At 37.1% G+C, this 16,664-nt stretch overlaps 1 protein-coding gene across 11 annotated transcripts in view; it reads left to right on the forward strand.

Annotated features, from left to right (window-relative positions):
* Positions 1–16,664, forward strand: part of FAM169A (family with sequence similarity 169 member A) — an 84,584-nt gene that overhangs the window by 19,580 nt on the left and 48,340 nt on the right. For 4 of the 11 annotated variants that reach the window (XM_074384742.1, XM_074384736.1, XM_039473112.2 and 1 more), the window contains exons 2-5: positions 5,756–5,890; positions 6,958–7,057; positions 8,099–8,184; positions 12,899–13,070. The exons of 1 other annotated variant lie outside the window; for it this stretch is intronic. In XM_074384742.1, coding sequence (XP_074240843.1) covers positions 5,756–5,890; positions 6,958–7,057; positions 8,099–8,184; positions 12,899–13,070 — 493 coding nt within the window. Of the gene's footprint in view, positions 1–5,755; positions 5,891–6,957; positions 7,058–8,098; positions 8,185–12,898; positions 13,071–16,664 lie in introns of those variants that run through there. 6 more of the 11 variants (XM_074384739.1, XM_039473386.2, XM_074384747.1 and 3 more) reach the window with 4 other exon arrangements.

Genomic DNA, 16,664 nt, shown 5'->3' on the forward strand with positions numbered 1-16,664 from the left:
CAGCCTGGGCAACCTGGGGAGAACTCATCTGTACAAAATTTAAATTAGCTGGGTGTGATGGTGTGTACTTGTGGTCTTAGCTACTTGGGAGGCTGAGGCCAAGACTTCTAAGACTATTTGCTACCCTAAAGTTCTCTGATTTTGTGTTATGCCATTGGGTTCTTTATTTAGATGACCTACTTTGCTTATTTAATAGAATTTTCTCCTTTTCAATGTTAAAACTAAAATAAAATGCATATTTAGAATTTTAAATATGAAATTAGCATTTAAACTATTTTAAGAAACATAATATCATAGTAACAGTAGGCAAAAAAAAACTCAACTTGTGAACTTGCTGTTCCATCTAACTCTTTTTTTTTATTTTTATTTTTTTGAGACAGTCTTACTCTGTCACCAGGCGCTAGGCTGGAGTGCAGTAGAGTGATCTCATCTCACTGCAACCTCCACCTCCCAGGTTCAAGCAATTCTCCTGCCTCAGCCTCCCAAGTAGCTGGGACTACAGGCCCCCAGCACCACAGTTGGCGAATTTTTTGTGTTTATCATAGAGACAGGGTTTCACCATGCTTCCCAGGCTGGTCTCGAACTCCTTACCTCATGATCTTCCCCCTTTGGCCTCCCAAAGTGCTGGGATTACAGTCTTAAGCCATTGTGCCCAGCCCTATCAAACTCTTATGTCCATTTTGTATTCTTTATGCTGCCATACTATTTTTATGTGGTTGTGATTAATTATGCTTTTATAGACAGAGTTTCTGGCAGCAGTCTTCAAATACAAATACTCATTTCATGCTTTAGATTACAGTTACTCTTAGTAAATGAAAAATTTAAATGTGTTTTATCTATACTTTGTTTTGGTAGCTAATATTCAAGTGAATCTTTTGAATTTATTTAAGGGGAATACTCTGACGTTAATCCTCTTGAGCCTCATCTGGTCAGTGATATTATATAATAAATGTCTCAGTGCTTTGCTTGGATATTTGAGTCTTTGATACAGTTACTTGGATATTTGATATTTGGAGTCTTGTCTATAAGAGAAGAACAGTTAATACGTTCTGTTTTCCTAGTGATACTTCTTTCATCCACTATTGACCATTTGTTTTGTATTTATAATTTCATCTAAAATTTTAACCTTCATTGGAATTGTTAGATTAGACTATAGAACATACATTTCCTTAGTTTGCTTTTACATATTGAGTTTGATAGAAATACAAAGATTTGCCCAAGCTACCAAAGAAGCTTCTTTCGCAGTAGAGCTGCTATTTTATTTTGTGGTCCTTTTCTAACTATAACATCTTAGGTGCGTGTAAGTTCCTCCTGGTTGATCTCTCTTGAAATTCATAGGCTTTTTAAAAGTTGGCTGGAAGTCTTCTGGTATTACTTCTAAATCATTTCACAAATTTTCTTGCCATCTCTTTAATGTAGACATTTACATTTACTAACAGTTGAACTGAATTTGTACTTTCTATTTTTAGGTTTCGATTTTTAAAAATCAATTTGATTTAAAAAAACATACATATTTACATAAAATTAGGTTCTCAACTGTAGGTACATCAAATTTTAAAGTCCTTAGGACCTAAATTTCAGATTAGGGTAAAAATAGTTTTCTCTATCATCATTGTATCTTCAAAATTCAGGAAAACATACTCCATTATATATAACTGTTCCTGTGTTATGTCAATCCTGTCTCCTTTTTCTTGGTGTTTATCTCATATTTCCATTAGATTTTGAGTTTCTCGCCTTCTAATACTTTCGTGATAAAATAAGCTTTTGAAGATTGTTTCAAAGAGGAAAGTAACTTTTAGTTGACCCTTCTGCCTTTCTCTTTATAAAACTTTTAAAAGTAAAAATTGAAGATGTTATTGGGTAAATACAAACTAGGTAACTTTTAAAACAAGATGTGCTAGATTAGCTTTATTTATACTCCCTTTAAGAACTAATAGCTTAGTATTTGATGTAGATCATAAGTTTATTTTTTATTTAACTTTTTACTATGGAAATTTTTCTTTTTTTTTTTTTTTTGATACGGAGTTTCACTCTTGTTACCCAGGCTGGAGTGCAATGGCGTGATCTCGGCTCACCGCAACCTCCGCTTCCTGGGTTCAGGCAATTCTCCTGTCTCAGCCTCCTCAGTAGCTGGGATTACAGGCACGCACCACCATGCCCAGCTAATTTTTTGTATATTTAGTAGAGACGGGGTTTCACCTTGTTGACCAGGATGGTCTCGATCTCTTGACCTCGTGATCCACCCACCTCGGCCTCCCAAAGTGCTGGGATTACAGGCTTGAGCCACCGCGCCCGGCCGGAAATTTTTCTTTTTCTTTCTTTCTTTCTTTTTTTTTTTTTTTTGAGACGGAGTTTCACTCTTGTTACCCAGGCTGGAGTGCAATGGCGCGATCTCGGCTCACTGCAACCTCCGCCTCCTGGGTTCAGGCAATTCTCCTGCCTCAGCCTCCTGAGTAGCTCAGATTACAGGCATGTGCCACCATGCCCAGCTAATTTTTTGTATTTTTAGTAGAGATGGGGTTTCACCATGTTGACCAGGATGGTCTCGATCTCTTGACCTCGTGATCCACCCGCCTCAGCCTCCCAAAGTGCTGGGATTACAGGCTTGAGCCACCGCGCCCGGCTTCTTTCTTTCTTTCTTTCTTTCTTTTTTTTTTTTTTTTTTGAGACAGAGTCCCACTGTGTCTCCCAGGCTGGCACGATCACAGCTCACTGTATGGTTGAACTCCTGGGTTTAGGTAATTCACCTCAGCCTCCCTACTAGCTGGAACTACAGTCTCATGCCACCATACCCAGCTAATTTTTGTATTTTTTTTTTTTTTTTATAGAGCCAAGGTCTCACTATGTTGCCCAGGCTGGTCTCAATCTCCTGAGCTCAAGCAGTCCACCCTCCTTGGCCTCCCAAAGTGCTGGGATTACAGGCATGAATCACTGTGCCTGGCCTCCTCATGGAAATTTTCAAGAGTAAACAAGTCAGAATACTCTCCACAATGTATTGATGTGTCTCTTAAGTTTCTTTTAATTTACATTTTTTTCCATCTTTTTTTCTTTAAACTTCATGTCATATATTTGGAAGAAACTGAGTTATTCTAAATTTGGTTGACTACATACTTAAGACATCGTTTAACGTATTTCTCTGATGGCTTGGTTAGATTTAGGTCTGATTTTCTTGTTGCATCACATCAGGATGCAGTAGGGTTGTCTCGCTTTTAGTAAGATTGATTAGGCTGTGTATATAGACCTAACAGAAGTGACCAAGTATGTCCACCAGAGAAAACTCATGCAGGAGTGCTCATAGCAGCTTTTAATTGCCAAATATTGGAAATAGCCAAACGTCCATCAGCAGTAGAATGGGTAAATAGGTTAACTGATAGATGCAACAGCATTCATGTTTCTCACAGAAGTAATGTTGAGTGAAGAAAGTTAACACAGTAAAGAGCATACCGAATAATTTCAAATATAAGAAGTTCAAAATGAAAAGTAACAAAAAAAAGTTCAAAATGAGCAAAATTAATGTCATTTAAAAATAAGATAGACCAATGAAATAATAGTACCTATTAAAAAAGTCTTTTCTCAAGCCGGGCGCGGTGGCTCACGCCTGTAATCCCAGCACTTTGGGAGGCCGAGGTGGGTGGATCACGAGGTCGAGAGATTGAGACCATCCTGGTCAACATGGTGAAACCCCGTCTCTACTAAAAATACAAAAAATTAGCTGGGCATGGTGGCGCGCGCCTGTAATTTCAGCTACTCAGGAGGCTGAGGCAGGAGAATTGCCTGAACCCAGGAGGCGGAGGTTGCGGTGAGCTGAGATCGCACTATTGCACTCCAGCCTGGGTAACAAGAGCGAAACTCCGTCTCCAAAAAAAAAAAAAAGTCTTTTCTCTGCCAAATGAGGTATCTCCATTGTTACATACTCAATTTCCATAGATATGTGTATTTCTATATTTTGTTCCATTTGTTTATTCACATGCCTGTATAACATTGTTTTAATTATAGAAGTTTTATAAGATGTTTTAATCTCCGACAGGGTACATTCTTTTAGCTATTTTTGCTTGTCTGTTCCTTCAAATTAATATTATAATCAGCTTTTCTTGCTTGAGGAAAAAAAATCTTAAAGGTGTTAGGATTGCATTAAATTAATTAGATTATTTTAGGGAGATCTGGTACTTTTACGATGCTGAAGCATTCTTTCCAAGAATGTAGTTTCTCTTCCTCTTGTTCATTTTCAGGAATGTTTTTTGTTTTCTGCGTATAGATTTTGTATTGTTTCTGTTGTTGAATTTAAGCCTGTTTTGATTTTTGTTGTTGTAAATGAGATCTTCATCTTTTTCTTTTTCTTTCTTTTTTTTTTTTGCTGCCCCCATCCCCTTAATTTCTTCTTATCGTTATGCTGTATATCTAAAGACCTGGTTTCTGTATGCTAATTTCATGTCCTATTTTACTAAATTTTCTTATTGTTTGAGTAGTTATTTTCATGGATTCTTTTGAATTTTTCATTTAAGTATATTATTTGCAAATAATAGATAACAATAGTTCTTTGCTTCCACCCTACTCTCACCCAAGTTACTATGCCACTAATTGCTTTCTCTTTTCTAATTGCTTTGACCATTGTCTACATAATGTTATATAGTAGAGGAGTCCTTGTTTTTCTAACCTTTAGTGGTAAAGCCTTTAGTGTTACCCCGTTAAAGACCTGGCTTAAAAAACAAACAAACAACAAAAAAAAAACCGAGCTATATAGGCCTGGCACAGTGACTCGGTGTCTGTAATCCCATCGCTTTGGGAGGCCAAGGTGGAAGGATCGCTTGAGCCCAAGAGTTCAAGGTTACTTAGAACCATGATTGTACCAGAGCAGTTAAGCCTGGGTGACAGAGCGAAACCCTGTCTCAAAAAAAGAAAGGTATATATGAGAAATATAATTTATATACCATAACATTCACCCATTGTAACTATGCAATTCAGTGATTTTTTTGTTTTGTTTTTTTGAGATGGAATCTCTCTCTGTTGCCCAGGCTGGAATGCAGTGGTGGGATCACGGCTTACTGCAGCCTCTGCCTCCTGGGTTCGAGCATTTCTCTGCCTCAGCCTCCCAAGTAGCTGGGATAACAGGCGCCCACCACTATGTCCACCTATTTTTTGTATTTTTAATGAAGATGAGCTTTCACCATCTTGTCCAGGCTGGTCTTGAACTCCTGACCTTGTGATCCACCCGCCTTGGTCTCCCAAGTACTGGGATTACAAGTGTGAGCCATTGTGGCAGCAGTGATTTTTTTTTTTTTTTTAAAGTATAAATTTATATGGTGGGTTTTTTTTGTTTTGTTTTTTTTTTGAAATTTATCAGGTTGTGCAGCCATCATCACAATCCAAATGTAGACATTTTTATTATTCCAAAAAGTTCCCTTGTGTTCTTTTACGGTGACTTTTATGTTGAGTGGTTTATGAGAGTATATTTATTTGGGTATTTTTGTGTGTATGTACATATAAATGTCTTATACTTGTGTGACCATATTTATTATCATTTAATGAAGTATCAGTTTCATTGCCTGTTTTTAATATCAATGAATAATATTTGAAAGTTTTCTTTTTGACATACGTGGTTGAATCAGTAGGTTCAAGTTGTAGTCTGTGGGCATAGTGAAACAGAAAAGCCTTGTTACAATAAATATGGAACATTGTAGTAAAATTTATTTTCTCTGAGTAAAGGAATATGGCATTTCATATTCTCAATCGTGTTATTCCATGTTGTTTGTTAAAGAAGATGGCATTCCCTGTGGATATGCTGGAAAATTGCAGCCATGAGGAATTGGAAAATTCTGCTGAAGATTACATGTCAGATTTAAGGTGTGGGGATCCTGAAAATCCAGAGTGTTTTTCTCTTCTCAATATTACGGTAAGGTGTTCTGCAGTGATTGTCATCAATCTTTTCAGTCCAATTTATACACGAAATAAATACACTTTTTTAAAAAAAAAATTACTTTAAGTGTTAACCATTCATTTTTGTAATCTACAGAAATCTATTCAGTAAAATGGGTAAATACTAGTTGATCAGTTTTTAAAAAGACAAAAGTCCAAAGGTTATTGCTGTTTTTCTTTATGTCTTTAAAATTATATGTGAGAAGTTCACCAGTTTTGCTAAAAGTGTTTACTATATTTGAGCTACTTCAGATTTACTTTAGACTTGGAATTTGTGAATTTAGAAAATTTTTTTAGTTAAAAAATCAGTAAAACTAAATTACAGATTTTTTGTGCCATGAATCGTTTCTTCTTTTTTCCAAAAAAGTAACATCAAATTTTCTAGTCAGTATATCAGGATATTTTGTGATAGAAAGATCACTAGACCTGGAATTATTAGAGTTTAATTGTGAACTGTAGTGGACAAATTCCTTAACCTCTCTAGGCCTTCGAGTTTTCTTCTGGAAATGACTCAAATAATTTTTTAAAGTCTTTCCCAGCCCAATATTTTTTATAATTCTCTGAATTGTTACCTCTAAATAGGGAATAAGTGTTGGATTAAATGAAGGCAAAAAAATGTTAAAGCATATTAATAACGTGTATCTTCCTGGAAAAATTAATTTACTTGACTGCTTTTTTTTTTCTTTAAAACTAGAAAATGGAATATGTCTTCCCCAGTAGTCTAAATAACAGATGATAAATTATAGTTGTTTTTTTTAAATGACTTTATGGGCCATTATTGTAGCTTTGGTTTTTATTCAGATGTGTGGCTAGAACTTAGTAATATTTATTGAAACAGATTTTCATATTTTCCCCAAGAGAATAAAATTATTCCAAAAGGAAAGTCTATCTGATTTACCCTTTTTTTTAGAGACTAGAAATGTCTCCTATAAAATAAAGCTATTAAAATTAATGTAGGAAAAGTTTACCACTTTAATAAAAGATTTTTTTTAATGTATTTTCTTAACAGACTGTTCACTAATCTTTATTCATTTGTCATTTTAGATTCCTATTAGCCTGTCAAATGTAGGCTTTGTACCTCTTTATGGTGGAGATCAGACCCAGAAAATTCTTGCTCTCTTTGCACCTGAGGATTCACTGACAGGTCTCTTTTTGCTTAATTTTTATAAATTAAGGAATTTTTCTCCAAACTGTTAGAAGTGTATTTAAAAAGGTAGCTACATGAAGGAATTTGCTTTTTAAAAAATGCGTTTCAAACGGTAATTTTAGGAAAATGTAATTCTTAATTGCTTATGGTTAAATGTTTGATGGATGAATGTATTGGTCTGTTCTCACACTCTTATAAAGAACTTCTTGAGACTGGGTAATTTATAAAGACAAGAGGTTTAATTGACTCACAGAGCCAGGCCTGGTGGCTCATGCCTGTAATCACAGCACTTTAGGAGGTTTAGGCAGGTGGATCACCTGAGGTCAGAAGTTCGACACCATCCTGACCAACGTGATGAAACCCTGTCTCTACTAAAAATACAAAATTAGCTGGGTATGGTAGTCCATGCCTGTAATCCCAGCTACTTGCAAGGCTGAGGCACAGGGATTTCTTGTACCCAGGAGGTAGAGGTTGTAGTGAGCCAAGATCACATCATTGCACTCCAGCCTGGACAGCAAGAGTGAAACTCCATTTCCAAAAAAAAAAGAAAAATAAAAAATTGACTCACAGTTCTGCATGTTTGGGGGGACCACAGGAAACTTACAATCATGGCAGAAGGGGAGGCAGGCACGTCTTACATGGTGGCAGGCAAGAGAGAGTGTGTGTGCATGTGTGAAGGAGGAACAGTCAAGCATGATAAAACCATAGATCTCGTGAGAATTCCCTCGAAAATGGCATTGGGGAACCCCCTGCCATGATCCAATCACCTCCAACTGGGTCCCTCCCTTGACATGTAGGAATTATGGGGATTATAATTCTAGATAAGATTTGGGTGGGGACACAGCTAAAGCATATCAGTGAAATAAAATAAAAATGGTATAACTGAGGCTACAAAGTACAATATTACTGTTTGGTAAAGGTTTATATAGATACTCCGAAATATAAAATATACAGATATTTTATAATATAATGTGGCCTTATTAAATCTAAAAGTGTACTGTAAAACCTAAGTGTTAATGATTATTTATTCCGTTTTAGCTGTGGCACTTTACCTTGCTGATCAGTGGTGGGCTATTGATGATATTGTGAAAACATCTGCTCCTTCAAGAGAGGGGCTTAAGCAGGTAACAAGATCCTCTAATTTTGAGTGTTTCTTTTAGGCCATTTCACAGTGTTTCCTATAAATAGTGATAGGTTTTGAAGTCATAGACCTCTTCCCCATTTAAAAATAATCAGGTTATATTAAACCCTAGAGTTTCATTCTTATGATGAAGCCAGTGTTCAGGTTGGGCTTCGTCTATTTTTATGTGATTCTTAAAGTATCTGAGATTGAGTGAGGAAGAATGAATACCTATGGGTTAGTTGAGCTTTGGCTACCTTTATCCACTTTAGCTTCTGATTTTCTTATTTGGTAGAGGAAAGGGTAGTTTGCTTAGTGTGATTGCTTAGCTTCTGTCTCTAGGAAACTTGTTTATTAGTAGGGCCTCCTCAGGTGATCTTTACGGTGTTCCCAACAGTGGAATGATCAGGTTCAGGAGAGAGCAAGCTTCCAGCCTCTGCAGGGTTATGGTAGAAGCCAGCAAACTGGCTTGCCAGAAGGAAGCTGGTTTTCATGCTAGAGATGAAAGGGTTTAAGAGGGATCTCTGGTGCTGTAGTTACTGGAGGATAAATAGGATAGGATGTAGAAAATCCATAGGAACCAAGATGTAACATACTTGAGGAGGCAGGGCATAATAAAAAAAAAGTTGAGATCTTTGGTGACTGGAAGAGCGAGATTTACAATAATATTGGAGAAATATGAAGCTGACTTGGTAGAAGGGCAATCAACTTTGCTTACTTAACAAGAATACTGAGTTTTTGGAGAAGCAGTACTATTCATTAACTAAGTGTAGCGTTCCTTGTTAATTAATCCTAAAATGAAGAGATGAGACTCTTGCTGAAGAGAATGAATTTTTTTTTTTTTGAGATGGAGTCTTGCTCTGTTACCTAGGCTGGAGTGCAGTGGCACGATCTCGGCTCATTGCAACCTTCGCCTCGCAAGTTCAAGTGATCCTGCCTCAGCCCCTCTAGTAGCTGGGATTACAGGCGTGTGCCACCATGCCTGGCTAATTTTTGTATTTTTAGTAGAGATGGGGTTTCAGCTAATTTTGTATTTTTAGTAAAGATGAGGTTTTGCCCTGTTGACCAGTCTGGTCTCGAACTTGAGGTGATCCACCTGCCTTGGCCTCCCAAAGTGCTGGGATAACAGATGTGAGCCACTGTGCCTGGCCAATTTTTTTTTTTTTTTTTTTTTTTTGTTGAGATGGCATTTCACTCTTGTTGCCCAGGCTGGAGTGCAATGGTGTGATCTTGGTTCACCACACTGTCTGCTTCCTGGGTTCAAGCAATTCTGCTGCCTCAGCCTCCTGAGTAGCATATGCTACCACGCCTGGCTAATTTTGTATGTTTGTTAGAGATAGGGTTTCTCCATCTCTAATAAACATATTATTAGAGATACATGGTCAGGCTGGTCTGGAACTCCCAACCTCAGGTGATCCCCCAGCCTCAGCCTCCCAAAGTGTTGGGATTACATGCGTGAACCACTGTGCCCAGCCAACAGTAGAATGAATTCAACAGAAATATATATGTATCTTGGTATTCTTCCGTTAGAATCCGTTAGAATACTTCTTGGATAGGCCAAGTCTGAAAAAAAATGTTCAGTAGCAAGGTGCCAGCTACTGTTCATTTTTTTTTTGTAGGCAATTGAACCAATCAGAAGAAACAAGGAAAGCATATCAAGAAACTTTGATCCCTTGTCCAGTTCACAGAAAAGCAAAACTTAGGGGCAGCAGCAGCAGGAAAAAAAGTTTGAAATCCAGGATAGGAAAGTGAGAAAGTTGCAGGCTAGTAGGGTGTTTTTATTTCTTCCCTTTGAGTTGGGAACTTTGAAAGAGATGGGAGGATATGAGAATAATACGCTTAGTATTGTTAAGTATTAGTAACTCTTGGATTTTGCATTAATTTTTCAATGTGCCTAAGATTCCCAGAGTGATAGGCCTATTTGCTGAAGGCTAGGAGAATGTGTATACCTGGTTATCAGCCAGTCTGATAAGACACTTTGAACAAAAACTGAAGTGAGGGAGGAATTAAATCCCTATATAAAGATGTAACATTGGAAGAGTACATAGCAATAAAGAAGCATAACTTGTTCTCAAGAACAGTTCTGATAGTGAAAGGACGTATGTACGTTGAGAAAATAAACATTCCGATGTGTTTTAACATGACAGAGGTTTGGCACATGATAGGTATATAGGCTAAAGGATGGAGAAGGGAAAATCTTACTATGATGGTATATTGTAGCTTTTCCTATTCAAGTGAAGAAACTATGAAACATCCAGATATGGCTTGGGAAAAGAGGAGGAGTCACAACTAAAAATAAGACCATAACTGTTTGGACTCCTTCAGCCTTAGTTACCTTAGGGACAACATTCTCTCTCTCTCTTTTTTTTTTTTTTTTTTTGGTTGACACAATCTCATTGTCGCCCAGGTTGGAGTGCAATGACGTGATCTCAGCTCACTGCAATCTCCACCTCCCGGGTTCAAGTGATTCTCCTGCCTCAGCCTCCCGAGTAGCTTGGACTATAGGTGTGTGCCACCTTGCCCAGCTAATTTTTGTGTTTTTAGTAGAGACAGTGTTTCACTATGTTGGCCAGGCTGGTCTTGAACTTCTGACTTCAGATGATCCACCTGTCTTGGCCTCTCACAATGCTGGGATTACAGGTGTGAGCCACCATGCCTGGCCTACATTCCCTCTTAATTTGAGAAATCAGTGAAGGGGGACTGCTATTCCAGTCAAATCCTGGCTGATAAGAAAAAGTCGGTTGGTAAAGTTACAGGAGGGAGTAACTATTTTTGTACTTAGCAAACACATGACTCTTAGCAAGTGACTTTATTTTTATAAACCTCTCTGTACCTGGAACCTGATGCTCAATTATGTGGAAGAGAGGCCCTCAAGAGCATGCTGCAAAACTTTGTCCTTCGTCAGTGAATTAGGGGAAGACATAGATGGGATGCTTACCAATTCTGCATGTCACAGTGCTGAATGGAGGAGCTAATCTGTGAAGGGCAGAATTAAGAAACAAAGAGAAAGCTCTAACATAATAAATAGGGAGAAACATAATACCTATAGGTTCAAAAAATTAACTATACACCATGAACACCAAACTGAAACAACAGGACATACGAAAAAGTATTAGGCTTTAGTTAATTCACAGTAAAATCCAGATAAGCAAAAAAGCTAATACAAACCTTAAGTTTATACAGAAAAGCCCCATTTTCTCAGCAGTACCTTCAAAATATCTTCATGATGTCCATATCCAAAACATAAAGACAGATGATGTTACGAATCTGGAGCAGCTTCAAGAGAGAGAACTAAAATGACAAGAGTACCCCAAATTATGTTAGATTAGCCTTTTCCTTTATTTATTCCCATTTTAAACTTTGGTTTGAAATTTAGGGAAACATCATGGCTGTCTTTTTATAGGCTATGTGGCTGCAGAATATCAAAATATAGTCTTTGAGAAGTAGATTTCAGCTCTGAATAAGGAAGAATTGTTAGAACCATGCAAGGCAGGAATGCATTGCCTTGGAAACTATTGCTAGTCAGCTGTTATTTCCTGTGTTTGGTATATGAGATCCCCTGCCAGGGGTATTTTTGCGAGTAGCGTGTATATATGATCAATCTTTTCTCTATCCACTAAACTAATTAGAGGCTGCACTTGTTTTCCTTTAAGAGACGTGGGAGAAAATAGGCTTATGTACAGATTTTTTTCTTTTTCTTTTGAGAGGCAGTCTCACTCTGTCACTCAGGCCTGAGTGTGGTGGCGCAGTCACAGCTCACTGCAGCCTCACCCCCTTGAGCTCAAGTGATCCTCTTGCTTGAGCCTCCTGAGTAGCTGGGACTACAGGTGTGCATGGCCACACTGGCTAATTTTTGTATTTTGTGTAGAGATGGGGTTTTACCATGTTGCCCAGGCTGGTCTCAAACTCCTGAGCTCAAGCAATTCACCCACCTTGGCCTCCTTTAGGAGTGCTGGGATTACAGGCATGAGCCACCCCACCTGGCCTGTTTATGACAAAAACGTCACCATTTGATATTAGAACGTTCTGAGTGTTGGTGGGGTCCCTGTGACCGTGTAGCCCTGTGTGTAGGAAGTGAGGCTCTCTGTTTCTGTTCTATTATTGCCTCACGTGCGTTTTTATTAGACTTCTTTGGTGTCCCTGTCTTTGTCGACAGCAGAGATAGGGCTGTTAAATGAACATTTTACCAGGAAAAGATGAGACACATTTCTTTCTTAAGAACATAATTATGGCTTCCCTCACCGAATGATGTAATTGTTCTTCAAGTGTTCAGGGGCTAACACTAAGTAAGGCTTTTTTGCTTTTGTTTTTTCTTTTTTTTATAATGTGGAGACTGAAAAGCAGTTGAAGTAGTTTACTATAGTGAGGGCTGTGATTAGGGTTGGTGAGACCCTGGATCTGTGCAGCTGGAAGCAGAAAGAAGATGGCGAGACCCCAGATGGTGGGGATTGGTACATTGGGAACCTGTTTTGCCCGGTTTAGAATTTTGTTGAAAGGCAGTATTCTATGCATATTATGTGTCTGTAGAAATGGATTGTAGTCTGTGTGAATGATTAGTCTCATCTCTGTGGTAATAAAATGTTTTGCAAATCGTTTTAAATGTATTTGAAGTGCTTTGAATGCCAGGATGAGGTATGGGAGCAGGGAACAAGATAAATAGCATCTTCTGATTGATATATATTATAACTCCTGTGCCTGGTGTTTGACTCTCTTTGTAGGTGAGCACTCTTGGGGAGAGAGTGGTTCTATATGTTCTGAATCGAATTATTTATAGAAAACAGGAAATGGAGAGAAATGAGATCCCATTCCTGTGTCATAGCAGTACTGATTATGCTAAGATTCTGTGGAAGAAAGGAGAGGCCATTGGGTTTTATTCAGTTAAGCCTACAGGTGAGTCTTTAAAAGTTATTTCAACTATGTACTATGGAAATCTCCATTTTAGACCCCTCCAACTGTATCACTATCTCTGTTAAATTAATCTCTAGCATGTGAATTGAGGTGATTTTACTTAGTATTTCTTGAAGTACTTTGAGTCTACCATCCTATGAAAGTGAGGATTGTTGGGAAAGTGTTTTGAAAAAACAAACATTTGATCCAGACGATTTCTCCACATATTTGGAGACATGGTTGTACATTGGACCTCATATTTGTCTGTCTTCTTGCCTTCATATTTCCAAAAGTTGTTGTTTACCTTGATTCCCATTGCTGTTATTATTAACAGGCTCCTTCTAAAACCTCAGTCTGCCTGTGACCCAAATGCATAGCCTGTTTCTGCATAGTACACCTGATTCAGCCTGACATACGAAAGAGCAACGTGGCTAATTACCAAGAAAAACAGAATGCTTTAATATATTTAGTAGATGCAAACAGCTTTGAAATTGTTACTCTAAAGTATGTGTTTCTGATCGTAAGAGCCAACTATACCCTATCCTTAAAAAAACGAGTGCAACCTCATACTGGCTTTACTTGTCCCATTCATTCAGCTCCCTAGAGCTGCTGGAGCCTGGAAGCTCTAACCTACTTTCTGTGTGCACATACAACCCACACGTTGTTACCACCAAAGAACAAAGTCTGTCTTGTTCTACATCTTGACCAAAAGACCTTTCACAGAGAATACCTTAGTCTCTTTTTTATTTCCATTTCAGATTTTCCAAACTTAGCTCTTCTGGTCATACCCAGTTTAAAGATCCTGCCAGTTTCACTGCTGATTTGATGAACAGTTGTGACTGTTACCTTGATCTTATAATTAGTACACATTTGTGATGAGAATTAGTGCATATAGTTAATAAAAGGAAGGTCATTTTTTTCCTAAGAATAAAAAACTGATGTGCAGTTTAAAATGTTTTTTCTTGAGGTAAATACTTTGGGTGCTAGTGTGCATTGCAGAATAGCATCACCTTGTTGTTTTCAAATGTTTTTATGTTTGAAGTTGGGCTGTGAATTAATTGCTTTATGCTTTATTTTATGTAAGACAATTCCTGTGGGATTTGGAGGCTTTTTGTCTCTAATACTGGCTCCAGGGGAGTTTCCTACCTGAAACTAGCTCATAGACATTTGGAGCACAATTAGTTCATGCTTTTTTATTGAGGGCTTCTTTCTATGAAAGACACCCAAGTAACGAGTACAGCCTTCCTATTTAGTATTTCTGATCAGTATTTAACTGCAGGAGTGTGCTCTTCTTCTTCATATGCATGCTGAGTCTCCTTCTCTGGCACCTGGCCTCTATTTCTGCTTGTTCTGGGAGTTAACTATTTTATAGCCTCTAGTTTCCAGGTGCTTCTGTGTCTGTCACTTTTAGCACCTTCCATATTTCTCTAATTGTCTTACATTTTTACTATTTATTTTAGTTATTTTCCCTTGTAAGCTCTTTCATCTACCAGGTAACAATGTGGAGTTAGGTGTGCTTATACTAGCCTTTGAATCAGTAGCCATTTAATTCAGGCTAGAAGTGTTTTTTCTCCAAAGGAAACCTAACCATAATTTAAATACTTCAGAGAAATTGTCCAGAACAAATACTAAACACTTTGTGATAAAAGTATTTCTGATATATGTGTGTGTGTGTATAGATATACACTTTTTATATGTAAGTATAAAAATATATATTTATAAAGCATATAAGTATGTAAACATATATGAAGCATGTATTTATATAAACATATTTCATGTATATATACTGATATATATAATGCTTTTCTCTACACCAGTAGCAAAAAAGATAAAATGTTAAGATTTGTAGTTGAATGAAAGTCTTGTGAAATCATTATTTATAATTTTAAAATTAAATAGCAAATCAGTTTATGGGGCTCTTAGGATATAGAATAGCCCTGATAGAAAAGGAGACTTTATTTATGAGATCAAATTCTAGTACAGTACAAAGAAATTCAAATAACTACATAAATTCTTTTTTGCCTGAAATAAAGACGTCACTGTGAGAGACTTAACAGTTGTTCGTTTTTTGGATTAGGTAGATAGTTTTGATATAAAGGTATTTGGTTTTCTTGTTTGTTTTTTTCTACTTTTTTATTTATTTATTGAGACAGAGTCTTGCTCTGTTGCCAGGTGCTAGGCTGGAGTGCAGTGGTGCGATCTCGGCTCACTGCAACCTTCGCCTCCCGGGTTCAAGCAATTCTCCTGCCTCAGCCTCCAGAGTAGCTGGGACTACAAGCGTGTGCCACCACACCCAGCTAATTTTTGTATTTTAGTGGAGGCGGGGTTTCACTATGTTGGCAAGGATGGTCTCCATCTCTCGATCTTGTGATCCATCCGCCTTGGCCTCCCAAAGTGTTGGGATTACAGGAGCCATCGCGCCCGTCCCATTTTCTACTGTTATTTTAATTTAATGAGCTCATTATTCCTTTAAGGTATTTTTCATTTTTTCTCATTATTTATGTGATCTTTTATACTTTCAAACAATTCTCCAAAAGCACCAAATGTTTCAAACTAGTCTTTCAAATGAAGTTAAAAAGAAAAAAATTCAAGCAAATTAGTGTTTATTTTGCAGTTGAAGGAAATATTCAGAAAATAGTTGCTTGTGATTCCTAAATTTATCTTAATTTATTGGTAAAATAAGTTACTTTGATCAGCAGTTGTTTACTTAATATAATTGATTCTTTCATCAGATATTTTTGAAAAAGAACATAGAGATTAAAGGTATTGTCACTGCTTTCAAGTCATGGGTAATTCCTGAGACCTGTTTGTATCTCATTATGTTTTTGGTTATGATGGTTGGTTCAGATCTGTCCTTAAGCTCTAGAGATGATGGAGAACAAAGAGAAGCAGAATGATTTACAACTTAACATATACCACACTTGTCACAGGTCCAGGAAAGTGAAATGATTCATAAGAAATTTGAAAATATACAAGTTGAGTATCTCTAATCTGGAAATTTGAAATCCAGAATGCTACAAAATTTGAAACATTTTGAGTGCCAACCAGACGCTCAAAGGAAATGCCTGTTGGAGCATTTCAGATTTTGGATGTTTAGATTAGGGTCGCCCAACTGGTAAGGAAAATGCAGATATTCCGAAGTCCCCTCAAAATCGGAAATCCAGTCACTTCTGGTTCTCAGCATTTTGGGTAAGGTTTATTCAGTCTGTACCTTAATTACTCTATTCTTTTTCATTTGCATACATCAAGACTGCTGATGAGTTTGAGCTTGAAGAAATTATTAATGAAATAATTAGAACAGCTTATTCAGACAAGTCAATCTATAGAAACTTCCCTATTTAGTCTACTGTACCACTCAGAAATTATCTTAAGGCAAAATCAATATTAGTATCAAAGATTTTGGATTTTCTTACAGTATTGCCTTTAACTTCTAAGTTGTGTTTCTTAAAACTATCGTTTATTAAATAATAATTTTAGCAATAATAGTATTTTAGGTCCTATATATTGCCATTGTGGTAAGTGGTGTAGTTATTTCTAGATGTGAATTTCTAGATGTTTCACATTGTAATGTCATTGATATTTTTGCTATAATTTTTT

This window comes from Saimiri boliviensis, chromosome 1 (genome assembly GCF_048565385.1).
Source record: "Saimiri boliviensis isolate mSaiBol1 chromosome 1, mSaiBol1.pri, whole genome shotgun sequence".
NCBI classification, from domain to species: Eukaryota; Metazoa; Chordata; class Mammalia; order Primates; family Cebidae; genus Saimiri; species Saimiri boliviensis.